Genomic DNA, 18,844 nt, shown 5'->3' on the forward strand with positions numbered 1-18,844 from the left:
TCATTTTTCACCTTTTATCATAAATATATATACAAACAATAACAATGAGAGTGTCCAGGAATGTTTGGAACTATAAGTGTAGTGTCGGAACGTAATTTTGTATGAAAAAGTAGTTTATACAACTTTATGAGATCGCTGAGTCTCGAGGGACTATCTGTACCCTTAATATTTTGTAAGTTTATACAAGCTTACGTCTATTTTTTTTATAAACTCCCTGTATTAACGCACATTTTTTTATCAATCTCTAGCAGTTTGTAAGAACAAGTTACAACGAATTTTTGCAAAGTACAAAGACTAACAAGTATTAAGAAGGAACTCGATGTGTTGGTAATATTTATCCATTTAATTAGTCAGGATAAGATTTAAATAAATAAATTCATTCAATGAGTAGAGCTTTAAATTTTCCAAACAAGTACTGGTCGTTCTCAAGGAAATGCAAGTTTGTGAATTAATATTACTATATTATTAATTAAGGAATATTGTATACCAGTTAACAATTCTGTATTTTTAATTATAAGCATTTGTATACGATGACTCCAAAGAATCGAGAGGATATGCTAAAAATGTTAATTGCTTTATAGTTTACGTACTACAGTTGAAACCAAATTGTTTACAGTACATACGTTCTTATGCTACTCCATTTAATTTTGGATAAATCTAATTAGAAGTTTCATACATTTTTGTTATGTTCATTGTTACTATATTATAGATTCTATCGGCTCAAGAAATCTCTTTTGCGTAAACATTCATGCAATGCAAAATGATCTCTTTTATTTTTTTCGATGCTTGCATGGAAAGAAGAATTAGTTATAAATCACAATTTGTATCTCGTTTGACGTTACATAGAATTTTTTACATTAAGAACGGGCGCAAATTGTTTGACTATTACTCTTCCATGTAAGATTTGTAGGTTAGGTGCACATCGCAGCCTTTGCAACAAAGTGAATGCAAATTTTCATTTTAACGGTGCACGGTTACAAGAAGATCTTGTACAAAGGTTGTAATATTTCGTTTAATACACCATTTCTGCGTTATCTCGAAAAGTAAACTAGGAAAAGATTAAGCTATCGTTCTGGAACATATTTTTTGAAGACGTAAGAGCTTCGAAGTGTAATTTTTGCTCAAAGTTAACAAAAACCTCATTTTCAATAAATGTTGAGGAAGTGCCTCAACGATCTCTCAATTTATTTAAATGATCTGTTTCCTATCACCGCTACGATATTATTAAGCGAAATAATTACATATTAGCATTATCCTCATTTAATTTTTATGATGCGATGACTACAGTGGTACGTGAAATCAAAAATAGCGTCTTGAAAAAACGCCTTCAATTCGCAGTTATCTTACTTTGAATTTGTGAAATCGAATGATCTAAATATTATTTCGTGGCAATTCCGTCGTTGGCAAATTTCTAAGTAGCAATTATTGCTACTTAGGCATTATGCCTTCTGGAACTTTCAAGAAAGGGCTGGAGTTCTCTGTCGAATTTAACGATTCGTTTTCGAAGACACTCGCCACTTCTTCACGATATTGCTCCACTAATTCCCGTATTGTTGTTCCGGAAATTGAAGTCTCCCGATTTGCACATGAAACATAAATTTGAAAAAGACACGCATCTCTTTTTCCCACAATTTCTCGATATCTGTATTAAGTGAAAATTGCTCACCTTTAATGTTCCCGATGCAATGACATTTTTAGAAATCTCTTCTTTATCGTCTTTTTTATCGCTCTCCATCGAGCGACTTAGAAAATGAGAATTGAGTAGCTTCAACAATGGTACAATTATGTTATTAAATTAATGTAAAATACTAGTTATTTATAAATTCAATGGGAGAAAATTAAATCACTCACCGCAGTTCTTCGGTCCAACTCTTGCAACAATTCTCTGGTTTCCTTATCGAAGACGAAGGGATTAGTACTTTCATTTTCGTAGTCGACGCTCTTTTTGTTGCTTCTTTTAGCCAGAATCTAAGTAACAACGTGAAATATTTATCAAGTGAGAATTTATCAAGAGAGCCTTTTTAAAATCTCTTACTTGACCTCTGCTATTTATCAAATTCATATTTTTATCCTTGACAGGTTTTTTCTCGAGTTTCTTTGCATTCTCTTTATTCACCGTCTTCGGCCTTTCTAATTGACGCTCTTTTTTCACAGATTTATTTACGTTTTGTGAGATCGAATTATCAGGTTCTGAAAATATATATAATAAAAAAGATTATTATACTTAAATTTCCGAAATATTTCATCGTTTATCGTTACGTATATAGGAAAAATGTGTTCAAGCATTCAGGAGTCAATAATAAATTCCCAGGAAAATTAAGAAAGATCCTTTTTTAAGTAATACTTTGGAGGAGATTAATTTCTACTAATACCTAAAGACAAGTCCACGTTCACCGAACATAACTTGAAAAATTGTGCGGTATTTGCAGCCAGTTTTCCAGCTTCCGGTGGATTCGAATCCAACAGTTTTTTCAAGTGTACTCGATTCTGAATCTGGCACTGCAACCTTTCGTTCGTCGCCCCCTAAAATAACTTCGTTCCATATTTATTTTTTAATCTGCATTTCCTTTCTTTTTACCTGAACTTCCTTGTCCAATTCTTGAATGGCCCCCTCGAGATCTTCCATTTTCGAAATCGCCTTTTCAACTCGTCCATCTTCTCTAGTTTCGTTCTCAAAATCTTGACTTTCGGATTTAGAATTTTCCTCCCACGAAAAATCTGGTTCATTTTCAATCTCAACATCAACATTTGACTTCGCACTTTCCAATCGCAATTGTTGGACTTCGTCGGACACCTCTCGATAATCGACTCGCAACTCGCTTAGATTTATCTGGCATCCCTCAAAATCCCCTGCAAAATGTATATTCGCCATTTTGCAATAACGCGTTATTAAACAAATATTTTCTTCTGATACCTTCATCATTTTCCTCGAGAGGATCGAGGTCCATATCGCGCTCTAATTTCCGTGATGACACTAAATGTTTAAACAAAAGCTGCTCGACAAGTGACCGATAAAAAATTGCAAGGTTCTATTTTCTTACTGACGGAATGGGAATATATACGCGAAATGTTTACGCGTCCCTATGTTACTAGGCAACGGTCGCTAAGCAGCGGATGCTAGGCAACGATTGCTAGGCAGCACTTATGCTTACTAAAGTTTTTTAAATTAATTTTTCGTCATCGCGTATCACTGAAACAACGAATATAACCATATCAAGGATTGCAGGATTAAATATAAATAAATAAAAAAAAACAGACATCGTTAGCTGAATTTCAGATGTTTGTAAAAGAATTATTTCATTTTTCACCGTTACCAATTAACTTCCGCGAAGAAAGAATTAAATTAGCAATTGAGAATGATTTATACTTTCCAATTGACGCCAATTAAATACCCCTAAAAAAAAAAGAGAGAATTAACTCGGCCCCTGAAAACAATCACACGTATCAAAGTATTTACATTTTACAATTGTTGCCAATTAAATGCCCTAAGAAAAAGAATTTGAGTGGGCCCCTGATAAGCAATCATCGTTATCAGAAAACAGGGGCCAACTCGAAATCGATCCCCAATTCCTCGAGATATCCAATGTTTTTATTCTTTTTTTCTTTTTTTACAATTATTACAATCCTTGCACTCGACCCAGCATCTAATTACGAGACGAAACTATAACGAACCCGTTTGAGAGAACTCCCCAAGAAACGTAACACCGGATGCAGTTTCGCTTAAATTAATTAAAACCACCGTAACCAGGAAACGTCAAGAACTTTCGAATTTCCATTCCCCGTCGCAATCTCCGAAAGTCGGAAACAAAAGGAAGAAAAAAAAAACGAGGCGAAAAGCTCCTTTGGAAATCTTCTCGAGAGCGATGCTTTCCCTTGGAGACATTCCGCGCCAATGGCGCGGCGGCTCCAACGGAAAGTCGGCCGCCTCGACCGGTGTTTAATATCTCGCTTATCACCCTCGCGATTTAAATCCCGAAAAGAGATTTCCCCCTCGAATTTTCCCGCGGAATCCACTGGAAAAATCGGAAACTCGTGAAACACCGAATTCCCGGGGGAAATCCGAGCTTGGTGAAAGACGGAATGAAAACGCAGAGCAGTGATATATCCTTCTGTTACAAAATCTTAATATTAAAATACTCCAATAATATAATAAATAACTAATGGCGAACAATAAAAATAATATATAATAATATATAATGAATCACTCGATGGTTCTCGAGACCTCTCCGCGCCGGTTACACACGCCAGATTTACTTACAATAATTCAAGTATATATATGTATATCGTCCTGGGGGTTATTAAATAATACACTTGTTACTACTTACAATTATGTAACACATTTCAGGCGGTTCTTTTACGTTTTCTCCCTCTTTACACGAATCCCTCGCCGATCGAACAATGATCACCCATTCAATTTTTACAAAACGCTTAGTTACAAAGCCGCGCCGGCCGTGATTCCAAGATGGCGGCGCGCTCCGCCATCTTGGCGCGACGCCATCTTGAAAGCGCGCAGGTCTTACGAAACGCAAAATTGCGCTCACCGTTAGTTCCCCCGTCCATTATATCGTTTTTTTTTTATTACAAATCGTAACTTCTCAGATAATATGAGCGTAAATTATCCCTGGCATCTCCCTATCTCTCTCTCTCTCGCAGTGAAATGACTATGTCGGTTGCCCAGCAGTGTAATCAGAGGGCCTTGCCGAGGACACGGCAGAATGCGCTTTCCGTTGGAGCGCCGACCGCGCGGCAAAATTCAAATCAATGATTTGCGTGATTGCGTGTTTAAAAAAAAAAAATTACAAAAGCATGATACCTCATCGAGGTGCGAAATCCATTCTTAAAGATTAATTAAACCGTTTACGATCACTCGGGAGCACAATTAATGATCTCTTCATATTTATATTCAATTTAATTACGACGAATTGCGCTCTAAATTCACATCCCCAGGAATTTCGCGATAACTTCGAATCAACAACGAATTACAAGTACTTCCGAGCGCTTTCCACGAAAACGACAAAATCCCGTCTCCACTAATTACCTAATTAAAACGACAATTAATTTACAGTAGAACACTCTTAATTACGTTTCAATGCCTCGTGAAAGGAACTTAGAGTCCAAGCTTATCACCGGTAGGACGAGATTTCCAAATAAAACGGGGAATCCTCGATAGAACGAATGAATGAATAAATAATGAATTAAAAGTCAATCCGTCCTCCGTGCCTCGACAAGCGCCTCTGCGGAATTACAAACTCCTCGATGAACACATCGGTGAGAAGAAATCTCCGTTAAATATCGCTAGCCCCGTTGTCTATTTTTTCTCCATCGAACAACGGCGATTCGCAACGAACACACAAAGGTTTGGTAGTGATCCCTTTTCTTAGCGCGTCCGATCGTTTAAAAAAGATTTGCCGGCGCCATCTTTCCTCCGCAGAAAAGGCCGGTCGCGAAATTCTCTCCGCTTTATCAAATTCTACAAACGGACGTCCATTTTCTCCCCTACCTGGCCAACTAATAATTCCCTAAGAACTAACTCTCAACAAAGAAAAAGAAAAAAAAAGATTCCTATTCGTTTGGTAAACGGTCTACGATTTACGCGAAGAGGTCGTAGAATTCGTCCCTCCCCCTTTTTGCATAAACTTTCAACTCCTCCGTGAGATTAATTCCCTGCAATCTTCCGAAGGTTCACCGAAAGAAGTCTATCTTCTTCTGTCGCGCGACTTTAAGGCAAACACTACTCGTTAGTCTTGGACTGGAAAAATATTCGGGCACTAAGTTTCTCCTTTTTCTTCCCCCCTATTTAGAAAAATACAGCTTGCGGCGCGAACCGTGCAGTTTAGAAAAAAAGGTTTGAGACAAAAGTTGTTCCCCAATGAATCAGGGAAAACTTTCGTTGGAAACCTTTTTTTATAGCGTGCACCGTTTTCCCGAAAACGGAATTTCTTTGGCGGGAGGGGACGCGACTTACGACCTCTTCTGCACGTTTGGCAGTGATTCCCTTCTCTCCGTCTAATAGTTGGAAAAAAAAAAAAGGAAAATAATTCGCTAATGTAGCTCCATCCTTTTCGTAGAAAAGACCGCTCGCAAATTGTACACTGTGCACGATATCAAATTCTAAAAACCGGACGTTTCCTATCCTTCCACTATTTCCTTCTAAGCTATCCTCAAAGTGGATCCTCCTCGCGAAGGCAGTTACAGTCCTCGAAAATCGCAATTCACCCTTTCCCATTATTTGCGTTACTGTCGGAAAAAAAAAACCTAGCTAATAGTTAATTAATTAATTACGGATTACGTTAACGGGTTTCGGAGTATTAAAAGAACGATGCCCAGAAAATCCGGCAGGAGGAAAAGCAGAAACCTGACATTTGGCAAGTTCTTGAAAAATATTTCCCTTTGATATGGTCCTCGATAAGACAAGAAAAAGAAAAAGAAAAATCGTTTTCCGTTTCGACGACTCGCGCCCCGCCGAAAAGATCGTAACACTTTCTGCGCTATTCATTAATTTCCCGCTTTTCCGAGGCCTCGGGTGGGAATTTTCCTTCGACAAATGTTGACGAACACGTTACCGGGAACAACTTTTGTATGGGACATTTTTCCATACAACGTATGTAGGAGGCAGAAAACTCTGAAAACCGAGTCCGAAAGCAAGCGCTTCGATATCCCTCCCGGAACAATCCATTCTCCCGCATAAACCGTGCACTTTATAGTGAAACGATTCAGACAAAAGTTGTTCCTCGGCTAATTCGGAACATTCTTCCACCCGAGGCGTTTCTCCGTATCGTGCTCCGTTTTCCCGGAAAATCGCATTTCCTAACCCACGACTCTTTTGCCCATCTCCGTTGCGACTTTCTTAGGCTCACGAAAATCCCGAACCAGATCCCTTTCGTACTTCCCTACAGAGTTATTTCTAGCAGGATACTATGGAAATGATTATCCAATTTTAGAAAAATCGCCGCTCATTTCCGAGACACATGGTTTTGGGAATTCCTCTTCGTAACCGATGCCCGGAATGTTCGAATTTCAATACAAAATGGCCGCCACTCTTGCGACGCTACAAGTCAACCTTCATCCACGACCGTGTACTTCCTTCTTCCCGCTTAATATTTAAATTCAAATCAAACATTCCGTGCATTTGTTACAAAAGAGATGTCGCACGTTCAATCATATGCAATTCAGACTCGTGTGAAGTTCGCAGCATTCTCTTTCTCGTCGAGAAACATCACCCTCGTCCAGAACTGCCGACTTTTGGCCCTCGATTATTCACCACGATCCTTACTTTTAGCGTTAAAAGAAAAGACGTATTTTATGTGTAATCTTTAAACGACTAACAGATTCGCTTTAACGCCAAAAGTTAGGTACGCGTACGAGCTTATTTCTCCGAGTAATAAAATCCCCATGCAAGGCCTCGGTAGCCTTGAGTCGGCCATCTTGAATTTTGACGACAGAAACGAAGAATTCGTAAGAAATTCCCCTCCGATATTCTTCCAGACTATTTTTCCAAGTTATTCACGTGAAGAAAATCAGTGGACGCATAAAATGTGTCGGACAATCCACGTTTATAATTCTATTGTGTCTATTTCCTGATTATCGTCCAAAACCGTCTCTGGTCAATTTTCGAAAAATATCTTGTTTCCTGATGCATGATTTATAAAAAAAAACTGACCCACTGACAAATTTCGGGAACATCTAGTTTCTACCAACACTGGTTTTTCCTTGAAAATGCAATTTGTAAAAATAGTGATAAGAGAATTTCATGGGATTTCTTCGCCTTTGACGTCATAATTCAAGATGGCCGGCTCACGGTTACCGGGCCTTAATTCCATCCTCGTAGTCGTTGATCGAACAGGGTTTGTCCTGGGAAAACCATTCCCAGGTAATCTCAGAAGTTGTCGACCCTTGGAGGGCCTTCGATCTCTTCGGTTCGTGAAACAGTTTGAACTGTATCGAGTCTTCGGGTCTACCGTTGTTTATTCACCATGGATTCGCGATTATTCATGGTATCCTCGTGCCGGAATCGACCCTCCGCGTTGTAAGGACTGTAGTTGGTCCTGATGTGCGGCTGGTCAGCTGAAACATAAGAAATAATTAATCCACCGTTTAATAATCATTTACGTCTTCCCTGCCGGGTGAATACACTGGATTTGACGGAGAAACTTGCAGAAATTAAGATGATGTGAAAATGGAGTCAAAGAGGTCTCGTTTATGTAACTTATCTCCGAACCGAGTGTACCGAATCCTTCCAAACTTCACAACGCGAATCCGAATACCATAAGGCAGGTCCCGGCGCCCATGAAATTTCATTTTTCATTAAAAAAAATGACTAAATTGTTCATAAAAAAGATTTAATAATGAATTTCCCCGAGGGTCAGGACCTTCCCTAGGGCCTCCGCATTCATGAGAGATAAAATTTGATAAGATCTAGTACACCCAGTTCGGACAAAGGTTTTATCAACGGCCACTTTCGCATTACCTAAAGCATTAGCCATGTAAACGATCGGAAAGACGTACTTCCACGGCAAATAGAAAAAATTCGGCACTTTCGTTAGGGAATAGAGTCCGCTAACCAAGCCTCGGACGTTTCAAGACCTCCAGGGTGTCCGCTCGGCGGCCGGGCTCACCGTTGCCCGCGGAGTTGCTCCAGTCGCGGTGGAAGAACTTCTTCTTGAAGTGGTGCCGCTCGTGGTCGGGCTGGCGCTGGTACTTGAAAGGGACGGAGGCGCCCGCGAGGGGGTTCGGGGGCCGGGGGCTGGTCGGCGAGGGGGTGCGAGGAGGCCCCAGGGCCTCATCCGGGGACAGGACGACCGGCGGCGGTCCCGTCGCTGCGGTCTCCGAGCCCAGGCCGCTGTCGGGGCTCGTGTTCACGCCCTCCGTCGATCGTCGGCGCTTGTCCAGCTCCGTCGACGCGAACGCCACCAGCCGGTCGAACCCCGAGCTGATTCTGTCCTGCCAGTCCGCCTCGCCGTCTAAAACCGTAACGATAAGCGTCTTGATAAGGACAAGCCATCTTGAGTCGTGGCATCGGTGAAAGTATGCCGCGCGAATTGAACGACATCCAAGGTTCGATTTAGTTCTGCGGTTTAACAATTTTTAAATGATACGAAAGACGAATAATTTACCGTCGTCTCCTGCCGCGTTCCGTTGTCGGTGCGCCGTCATATTGGGTTCGTCCACCAGGGGCGTGGAGGTGTTGGAGTGCGGCTCGATCGTTGGACTGAGCGGAGCGCCGCTGGTGGTCACCGACGGAACTACCGCCGCCTCCGTCTTCACCGACACGACCGCCTGCGACTGCGTCGGCGTGGTCGCGCCGCTTCCGCTGTTGCAACTCGTGTACCGTGGGTAAGGCTGGTATCTGCTGAACGGAATCAACGTTGACAACACGAAGTGGTATAAGGAGATACCCCGCCATGTATTGAAATCGTCCCCACTTTAGGGGTCCATGATCTTCAGATTTTTCCCATCTAGGGCTTCCCCGATGAAATTTTAAATACTAAATTATCGTGCGCTAGTCTTTACCGCGTTGAAAACATCACATTTTGGATATCTTGCGCGGATTGTCGTTACAATCTATATCTTAATTGCAAAATTAAAAGCATTTCAGGTAATTTACGGCGGTAGGAAATGTTTCGATTACGTAGATCGAAGTTCCCCCATTTTCCGCAAGTGGCACTCGCTCCGATAGATCAGCGAAAATCTGAGATCCAGGATCCCGATTCTGGGGCCACTTTCTGTGGAACCGACCATTGGCGTTGTCTCCGTATACTACTAGGTTGAGGAACAAGGTCCCGCCGTTTTAATTACGTTACGTTACGTTAAAAACGACGGGAATTTACTCCTCGACTTAAGGTGACATGAAAGGGTCATTATATACATAACGTAATAATACTTATTACATTTTTCTCCAAACTAGTTGCACCGAATAATTTGAAACTTTAACACGTAATCACGGAAACCCTAAAAACGCGATGTTCGTGAAATTTCATTTTTCACAAGAAAATGTGATCTTGGTTCTAGTTTAGGCTAAATAAAAGAAAGATGTTCTTTAAAATATGAANAAAAAAAAATTTTTTTTAATGAAATTTCACGAGCATTGCGTTCTCCCTTCCTCTCTCCATAATCACGTGTTAACGTTTCAAATGATTCGGTGTACCCAGTTTGGAGAAAAGTTTGATAAATATTTTGACGCTTTGATATATAGAATGACCCTTTCATATCACCTTAATCTTGGATGGGATGAACTGGAGAATAGGGTCCCAGGTCGCACCTCTTCCCGGAGGCGCTCGGCTCGCTCTTCCCGGGTCCATGGCTGTTGAGGATCTTGGCGTGCAGAGAGGCGGCCAGGCCCTCTACGGGTAGAAGGTCGTCGTTGGCGGAGGCCTGGGAAGTAGGGTGGTGGTAGACCATCGCCGAGGAGTGCGGCTGCGAGGAAGGGCTGTCGCAGAAGTAGGACTCGTGGTAGGGCTTAATGTCCGCCCTGGGCAGCTGCACCGGCACGTACCTAGCCATAAGTGGACTCGATTAGCGACTTCCGCCCCAGGTCGGGCGGATATTAACATTTCTGGAAATGGTAATACTCCCTGACAAGGCAATCGGCGAACCACGGTTACCCGGGTCGCGGAATTGCGCGTTTACGATTTTTCTTCTAGCCGGACCTCCCGAGGCGCACCCTGGGGGAGGATTTCAAAGGGACGTGGAGATGCTCGCGGGAAGGGGCGGCGAAAGCGATGATAAAATGGTACGTTACGTAACGAGGGAGGAAAGTAGGCGATTACGATGTAGCAAGTAATAGGCAACTTTCGTTGGGCTCGACAAGCGGCGGAAGTCGGATTTTCGATGAAGGGAGGATGAAGAATAGATAAAAGGGGACGGAAACGAAACGAGATTTTCAGAGTTTTCCAGGGGTTCTAAAAAATTCCCAAAGTTTCTCAAGGTTTCCAAAAAATGTATAGATATTCCCATGAGTTCTCAAAAACTCGGCATCCCTCCCAAATGCTTAGCATCGTGCACTAGCCACCAAGGAAAGCTTCGAAGCGCCCGTCCACCAGCCGCACGGGTTCCGGCAACGTCCCGGCTAGGTTCCGTCAACCGGTCGCATCAATCCCGGCAAAATCACGGTACCGTTGCACGTCCACCATTCCCCCAGGAACGGAACCCGGCCACGCCGTTGCGGGAACGACCTCGGCTCGCGAAGGAATAAAAAACGCAAGCTCGCCCCAGGTTCCGGCTCAAAAAGTGCGCCTCGAGAGATCCAGCCGGGTCATGGGTTACCTCTGGGGCTGCGTGACCGGGGTGAACAGAACGGAGGACCTCGCGGCGGGGCCCGGAGGGGCATTCGCCCCCGGGCCCCCCGCGGGAGCGCCCGCGGCGCCCGAGGCGGCCGACGTGGGCACATAGCTAGCCACGTGGGCCAGGGTGGCCAACCCCGCGTCGCCCTCCGCGCTGGCCGGCCTGCTGATCGGCGAGTAGATCGCCTCCGGCCTCATGGCCGCGCTCATGTCCACCGCCGAGGGGGTCGTCAGCGACTGGTTCGAGATCTCCAGGGTGCGCTCGATCTCCCCGCTGACGAGGTCGCCGATCGTCCTAGTCCCCAGCAGACCGACTCCGGTCTGCGGCCGGCCACCCTCGTGGCTCTGGACCTGTTGTCGCTCCATCCGGTCGGCCCGGTCCGCCCGGTCCGCCCGCTCCGGGGCCGACAGATGCGACGAGAGTCGCTCCTGCGACAGGTGTCGCCGCAGCGCCAGCTTCGCCGGGGATACCTGCGGGTTCACCGCCGACCTTGCGTTAGGCCACGATCGAGACTCCTTTTGCGCGAATGTACGCGGTTCGAGTACCACCTTGGATAGAAAGTGGCGTCTCCTGAGCCAAATCTGTCTTTTTTTTTCCTCTCTCTCTCTCTCTACGAACTGGATGTACTTAATCGTCTGAAATTTTACCACGTGAATATAGAGGCTCTAAAGCAACTCTTCACGCCCATGAAATTTAATTTCTTATGCAAAATTTTAATAATATCTATAATCAAATTTAGATAAAATTGAAATTTCGTGGGTGTCAGGGCCTTCCTTATACCCTTCATATTCACGTAGTGAAGTTTGAAACCATTCGGTACCCTTTTCGTTCGGAGTAAAGTTTCATAAACGAAACCTCTTCGACGCGAGTTGCCATCCCCTTAAGGCGATGCATCGCAAACCTCATCCGAACCATCTCGCACCTGGGTGTAATCCGGAGTGGCGGAGTTCTGCAGCAACGTGACCCTCTTTCTCTCGGGCTCAGCCTGCTGGGCCTGCATCTGCTGCTGCTGCTGTTGTTGCTGCTGCTGCTGTTGTTGCTGCTGTTGTTGTTGCTGCTGCTGCTGCTGCTGCTGCTGCTGCTGTTGCTGCTGCTGTTGCTGCTGCTGTTTGTTCCTGTTCTGCTGGTCCTCGTTGAGGACGCTGGTGATGATGCTCTTGAGCCTGTCCTCAAAGTTGGCTACCCTGGGAGGTTCCTGCGGTTTGGCCGCGACCTGGGCCTTTTCCGATGCGGAGGACGAGGAGGAGGAGGTGGAGGACGAGGAGGAGAACCCGGGCCCAGGCAGACGGGCGCGAGGGGCGGCCGGACCTTGCCTGACCGGGATCCTGCCAGCCTCGATCTGCCGGCCCGTCTCCAGGATCTTCCTGGCCAGGATCTCCGGGTTGTTCTCCTGGATCTTCCCGATGTCCGGGACGTCCGGCCATTCCTGCGACCTGGACCTGCCCTCTCGGTTCTTCCGGGAGGCCGGGGGCTTCTGCTGCTGCTGCTGCTGCTGCTGTTGCACCAGATGAGGCTGCTGCAGGTGCTTCCCTCCGGCCAGCTCTCGCTGTTGCTGCTGCACCAGGACAGCGGCCTGCTTCTCGTTGCTGGCGCGCTCCAGGGCATTCAACTCGTGCTCCAACCTGGACACCTGGAACGGGAGGGAATCGTTAAACGGGGAACCACCTCCTGGCCGTGCTGGCGTTCGTCCAGAGGGCGGACACTCGTATAGGAGCGTTTCTTATGACGATGCTCCTGCCACCGTTGCTTACTCCCAAAAATTTCGGGACTAAAATCCAATATGGTTGCCGCATGCGCGCTTTAACGATGAAGTAGTATAAAGAATTAACGCCTATGGTCGGTTCCACGGAAAGTGGACCCAGAATCTTAGATGCGAGCGCTACTTGCGAAAAATGAACACCGATCGTACGGGACAAAAACATTTCCTACCTACGTAAATTACCCAAAATGTTATTAATCTTGCAATTAAGGTACGCAAAGCAAATCGATAATCCGCGCACGATATCCAGAATGTGATGTTTTTGACGTGATAAAGACCGGCGAACGATAATTTTTAATTGCAAAATTTAATCGAGGCGCTCTCGGCCCTAGATCGGAAAAAAATCTGAAGATCTTGGACCCCTAAAGTGGGGATAATTTCGACACGTGGCGTTGTATCTCCTTATACTACTCGTGAGCTCGCCACTTCCGCGATATTGTATTTTAGTTCGATCATTTCCGGGTACAAGCCGCGGTGGCGCTAGAATCGCTACAACACCAATACATGGGAGTGTTCTTCCCCTGCGTTCACCCGTGTCGGTACGTTTGAAAGTCCCTCAAGGAATCCCCAAGACATCCTGGGGACTCGGGAACACCCTGAATCGTCCTAAACGTCCCAATGTCTGTGGGAAGATATAAAACGGTAACGCCTTAATTTTACACAGTCCCTTTCCGGTATTCTCGAGACCTCTCCGAGGTTGATCTGGATCACGGATTTATAAATATTATCTATGTATTACATAAATATTATCTATGTATTCGCATCCGCGCGGAAACGCTGCAAAGAAATCCGTGTCCGAAACCCTCCGAGAGATCCCGAATGTTCGAGGAGGAGACCACGACGCTCTACCATATTTCCTCTCCCCATCCTGAGAAATTTGTAGGCCAAACTGTGGAAGATTCGAAATAGTCAGCAAAGAATCGATCAGCGACAACTCTAGAAGACCGAACAATTGCTTGGGTCCTTGGCGCCTCGGCCGAGGGTCTACCTGGCAGTGCAGCTTCTTCCTCTGGGATAGGGTAGTCGAGATCTCCTTCAGGATGTAGTCCTGGGTGAGCGGCTGGGGCCCGTTCATGCCCCCGTGGCCGTTGTACTTCTCCTGCAGCTCCTGGTGCCTGATGGCGGTGAGCCTCGACTGCTCGGCCTCCATCGACGAGACCTGGGCCTGCAGCTTGCTCGCCTTCGCCTGGAGCTGCTTGTGCCTCAGGACGATCTCCTTGGCCTTCGCCAGCAGGTCCCCCGGGGACGTCGCGTTGATCCCCAACTCCGTCATCCGCGCCTTCAAGAGAGCGACGCTGTCGTCGATCAGCACCTTGATCTGCTTCTCCAGCTGCGCCGCCCTCGATTGCAGCTTCGAGTTCCTCTCCCGCTCCCGGGTGATGTTCGTGTTCACCGTGATCCGGTACGCCGGCGTCCTCATCGACTCCAACATCGCCATGAACTGGTCTCTGAAAGTATGCCCGATGGCCAAAAAATCAGAATCTGTGAAGACCCCATCCAACCATTCTAGGTTTTTACAGCAAGTGACAGTAGTATATATCCCAAATAAATTCTGTTATCAAGCATCGAAGAATATTAGAAATTCAAATTATTAGGCCATTGGACAGTTTCGATGGCCTAATAATTTGAAACTCTTGAGGTTGACATTTAAGGTTAAGATCCAACCATTTGATATTTTCCCATCAAACGACTACTAAACCTCGATTATTTAAAAATCAAGATACTACAAATCCTTCTTTAAATAAATAACCTCCAACTTAGAACTTTGAAAATAAGTTTATCGCTACATACCTGTACAGATCGAGGAGAATTTGGAGTGCATAGGGAGTGGCAGCAGGAGCCTGAGGTATCGACAGCTCTTCGTGCACCGAAAGGGAATTGGACTGGAGAGACAGAGACAGCGAAGAGAGCTGCTGGTCGATGCATCCAGGAGCAGGTGGTGGTTTCTTTCCCAGAGCCTGCGGAGAGGTGCTGAGGAGGGTTTGACTGTGGAGCAGATCCAATCCAGAGATGTTGATAGCCTTCCGTGGTCTGGACTTCTTCATGCCCCTGCCTCGCTGCCTTCCCCTGGCTCCAGGCCTGGCCATTCCATTCGAGGGCTTCCTATTCAGCTTCCTTCTGATCTTCGAAGTCTGCCTGCGTCTCTTGGAAGACCCATCGTCTCCATCTGATTCGCTGTTGGTGTTAAGATGCTCCGACTGGTTAGGACTGTCCAGCTGCCTGGAGAGGTCCTTCTTCGCTCTATCCGCCTTCTCGTTCCTGGGTATCTTATTGTTGCTCCCAGGAATATTGTTGATCACGGAGTCCGAGTTCTCGTCCAGTCCCCCCTGCTTATTGTTCTTCAGCCGATGGAAGTATCTCTCCAGCTTGGTCCGATCGATGACATGCAAGTAATAGGACACTGGCTTCCCGGTCCAGGATACCGAACCCTTCAAGGGAGACATCTCCGATACGTGCATTATCGTTCCTATGTCTGGAAGGATCAAACATTTTTCTTCTAAAACACAAGTTTAACACAAAGATTCACTTTTCAGGGGGAAACGAGAGGCAACGCGAAGCGCGTTTCTTACACCGAACGAAAGAATCACTTCCTAGAGAAAAGAAATCCTCGTGTCGAACAGATCTTCACAGGTGATCGAGACAAAATAAAATTGAATTAAATTAAGACAAATTGCAAACGATATTCTGTTTCCTGAAGTTCAGCTTTGCCAAAAAATTTCTTCAGCAAGAAATATCTAGATTACTGCAAGTAATTAATTTCGCCTAAAAAGTAAATTTTTCGCTCAGTGTACAGGAAACGGTATTTTCCAAGGAAATATCATCATTCGATAATGATGACGCCGCATACCGCTCAAATTCCGATCCGTGATCCGGAAGTTGAGGGGACAGAAGGACTTGGAGGAAACTATGCGAGCGCCATCTCGAAGATCGGCGAATCTCTCCTTCAGCTGGTGATCCACGGTCGGGCCGAAGGCGAAATTATTCACGAAGACTATCGTCGCCCCGGTGATGCTCTCCCGGTGCTCGTCCGCCAGGAAGTCTCCCTTGATCAGCCGATAATCTCCGCAACGCTTTCCGTACCAGCTGAGCCATTTACGGAAGTTAACCTCCATGCTCTGGAACCGAGTAAAAGAAACTTGTTATAATATACACGTTTTATGAATTGTTGGAATATTTAAACGTTTTATAATTTGTTGCAATAAATATGAACGTTTTATAATGACACATTAGTATAAATATAAATAACGTAACAATTACCAAGGCATATTTCGAAGGTACGTCAGCTCTCTCGACGCCAATGCAGATTTTGCAAAGCGTAGCCGCAGCCATTTGTAGCACCACCTGACCCACTCCAGAGCCCAAGTCGACGAAAATGTCGTCCTCGGTTACATCGATCTGATCGATCATCTGGCAAACGAGCTCGTAACTCGTTTCTCCATAGACCTCAGGGGAAAACGGTTCGTACTGGTTCAGCTTGTCCGGCTCGATGACTGCCTGATTGTAAGTTTGCTGCAGTATATGGCGAAGCAAGCCTCTACTTGGTCTCTTGTTGAGACGCTGCGAAGGCAGGCTGGTTCCCTTCTCCTGCATCGATTAAACGTATAATTGTGAATACACGTTTCACTGAAATTTTACCCTTGTCAAAGTAATTAAATTAGAAACACGATCTTACCAACTGTACCAAGCTGTCGATGGCCCGATTGAATCTATCGCATAGGTTCTTCATACTCTCATAATCCCGTGTATCGTAATTACAGAGTATATTATTCTCCAGTGGTAATTTCAAATCCGGCAAATCCTCGCAGACCCACCTCATGGTTTCGACGACGTCCAGAGCACCGTCGTGGCGATCCTAATCGAATAAATCATGCATTATTACAAACAATGTACACATTCTATGTGATCCCTCTTCTACAAAGGTTACCCAATAAGATAACGCTCATCCGATTACAAAGTAAAATTTTCAGATAAGTTTGGAAACACTCAACTCGAGAGCAACAAAAGACCGCAAAACTAAACTTACCGATCCCGAGCCAGAGGTGAGCGGCCACTGATAGACGATGGGCTCCGCTCCAGCAGGAGAATGGAGTCGTAGCTCCATCTTGCCTCGAGTCTACGTCTCCAATGTGGATCCGCTGGCCCCTCTTCTCCTTGATGACGTAACGGCGATCACGTGTCTCCGACGCGCCTTGCTCGATTGTCTCTTGGATTCATATGCGCGCTCTTGACACACTTATAACTCTTCCTTATGCCTGACAATTACTCGCTAAAGCTCTTCAGGATGTGAGTGCTCATCGGATCGCAGACTTTAACCTCCTCAAGAAGTCTGGGTCACCTGCTACATTTCCCATCCAGGATGGTCGATTTAACCTCTAGAGGATCTCTCCGTCGCGTGAAATGGCGGCCAGGGTGCGCTTCCTAACCTCTTCGAGGATTCGCCGTCCCTTCTCGTGCTCCAGGCCGCGTCTAATCTCCCGCTCTCCTTCTCGTTCTACAGGCTCCAGGTTGCGTCTGACCTCTCACTCTCCTTCTCGATCACCAGGCTCCAGGTCGCGTCTAACCTCTTCAGGAACCCGCTGTCAATATCGACTCCGACGCGCGTAATGGCCGCCAGGGTGCGCGACCTAACCTCTCCTCGCCCTCGCTGTCACTTTGGGGCCCCTCGCGGACCTTTCAACCTCTCCAGGAACTCGCTGTCAACATCCAGTGCCCTCGACTCGTAATGGCGGCCAGGTAGCGCGTCCTAACCTCCCCGGAACCCCCGGGAGTCGCTGTCATTCCTCCCTTGCTGCGAGGCCCCTCGCCTCGCTACCTCACGAGACACATGCTCCGCGGCGAACGCGCCTCTCACTCTGTTTATATACACCGCGGTGCACGCGGACACCAGGGTGCTCGATACGCGACGGCGACGGCCCTCTCCCTCGCGCGCACACTCCGCGGCGGACGCGCTCGCCTATCGACACACTCGCGCCATGGCCCGTGCGCCCGATATACGCGGGGGCAATGGCTGCCCTCGGCGACACGACCGGACACGACCGACACGACGCGACGCACACCCACGTGGCCCGCTTGTAAACAGTTGCCACACACGCGCGAGAGGCCGAGTGCGCTCGCGCTCGCGCGACCCAGGATCCGAGACAGAGCCAGCGGGTCGCGCGCTCACCTCCGAAGGTCGGCGCCGAGTCGCGGCCGAGAAGATGGCGGCCGCTCGACCGAGGCTCGCCCAGGAGGCGCGGTCTCCGCTCTGGGTTCCCGGGTGCCTCGGGGACGACGTCGGCCGCAGCGTCCTTCCCTGCCCGCACACTTATCGCCTGCCCACACACGCGCGCGCGCGCCACCTCGGGGATCGGCTGCTCGGGGGCGACGGCGACGCTCCGCGGCACGTAGGCGACCGGGCGCGTTCCGGTATCCAACATGGCGCCCAAGATGGCGTCCAAGATGGCGGTGGAGTGCGTTCCAAATGCCCCCCTAGCTTGGCAACTATGTGTGGAGTATATGGAGCCGAAACTCTAAATATAAAAGATGCAGAACAGCGACGGAGAGAATAAAGGGATCATTTATAAAGATTTAGGAATAAAGACCCAAATGAAGCTAGAATGCAGACCAAGGGCTGTGGCGGCCATCTTTCGTTGCGCGACTCGACACAGCGGCAGTCGAGTATGAAAAAGCGCGTGTCGAAAGGTATTATAAAATTGTGTCATACGTAGTTTTAAAGGATATAACGATCACAAATGAAAACAATTGCCGTGTACTTCGAATTGCTTTATATTCATTTAAAAAAACGCGTAAACACCGAACGAAAAT

General features: G+C 46.4%; 2 protein-coding genes across 6 annotated transcripts; both read right to left on the reverse strand.

Annotated features, from left to right (window-relative positions):
- Positions 1 to 1,237: 1,237 nt before the first annotated feature.
- On the reverse strand, positions 1,238 to 3,057 carry LOC111674099. 2 transcript variants are annotated; one of them, XR_002762268.1, is made up of 5 exons: positions 2,915 to 3,057; positions 2,579 to 2,850; positions 2,373 to 2,523; positions 1,667 to 2,190; positions 1,238 to 1,572 (listed from the first exon to the last, which is right to left on the reverse strand). XR_002762268.1 is itself a non-coding variant. In XM_023433244.1 (4 exons), the coding sequence occupies exons 1-4, from the start codon at positions 2,946 to 2,948 to the stop codon at positions 1,958 to 1,960; spliced, it is 690 nt and encodes a 229-aa protein (XP_023289012.1). In that variant the 5' UTR covers positions 2,949 to 3,057; the 3' UTR covers positions 1,238 to 1,957. The 2 variants fall into 2 exon arrangements, 1 of the variants encoding a protein (XP_023289012.1); XM_023433244.1 differs by having other exon boundaries at positions 1,238 to 2,190.
- A 517-nt stretch (positions 3,058 to 3,574) lies between these two features.
- Positions 3,575 to 18,377, reverse strand: LOC105701462 (histone-lysine N-methyltransferase, H3 lysine-79 specific). Of its 4 annotated transcripts, none has more exons than XM_023433161.1 (12): positions 17,064 to 18,377; positions 16,713 to 16,892; positions 16,298 to 16,624; positions 15,888 to 16,155; positions 14,831 to 15,512; positions 14,028 to 14,487; positions 12,203 to 12,910; positions 11,263 to 11,750; positions 10,259 to 10,492; positions 9,114 to 9,346; positions 8,616 to 8,960; positions 3,575 to 8,064 (listed from the first exon to the last, which is right to left on the reverse strand). In XM_023433161.1, exons 1-12 carry the CDS (start codon positions 17,139 to 17,141, stop codon positions 7,955 to 7,957), a joined length of 4,113 nt encoding a protein of 1,370 aa, XP_023288929.1. In that variant the 5' UTR covers positions 17,142 to 18,377; the 3' UTR covers positions 3,575 to 7,954. The 4 variants fall into 4 exon arrangements, 2 of the variants coding, with proteins under 2 accessions (XP_023288929.1, XP_023288926.1); XM_023433158.1 differs by having other exon boundaries at positions 8,562 to 8,960; XR_002762258.1 differs by having other exon boundaries at positions 7,947 to 8,064; positions 8,468 to 8,960.
- Between the last annotated feature and the right edge of the window lie 467 nt (positions 18,378 to 18,844).

This window comes from Orussus abietinus, unplaced genomic scaffold, assembly GCF_000612105.2.
Source record: "Orussus abietinus isolate OABI.00-Male unplaced genomic scaffold, Oabi_2.0 scaffold89, whole genome shotgun sequence".
NCBI lineage: Eukaryota > Metazoa > Arthropoda > Insecta > Hymenoptera > Orussidae > Orussus > Orussus abietinus.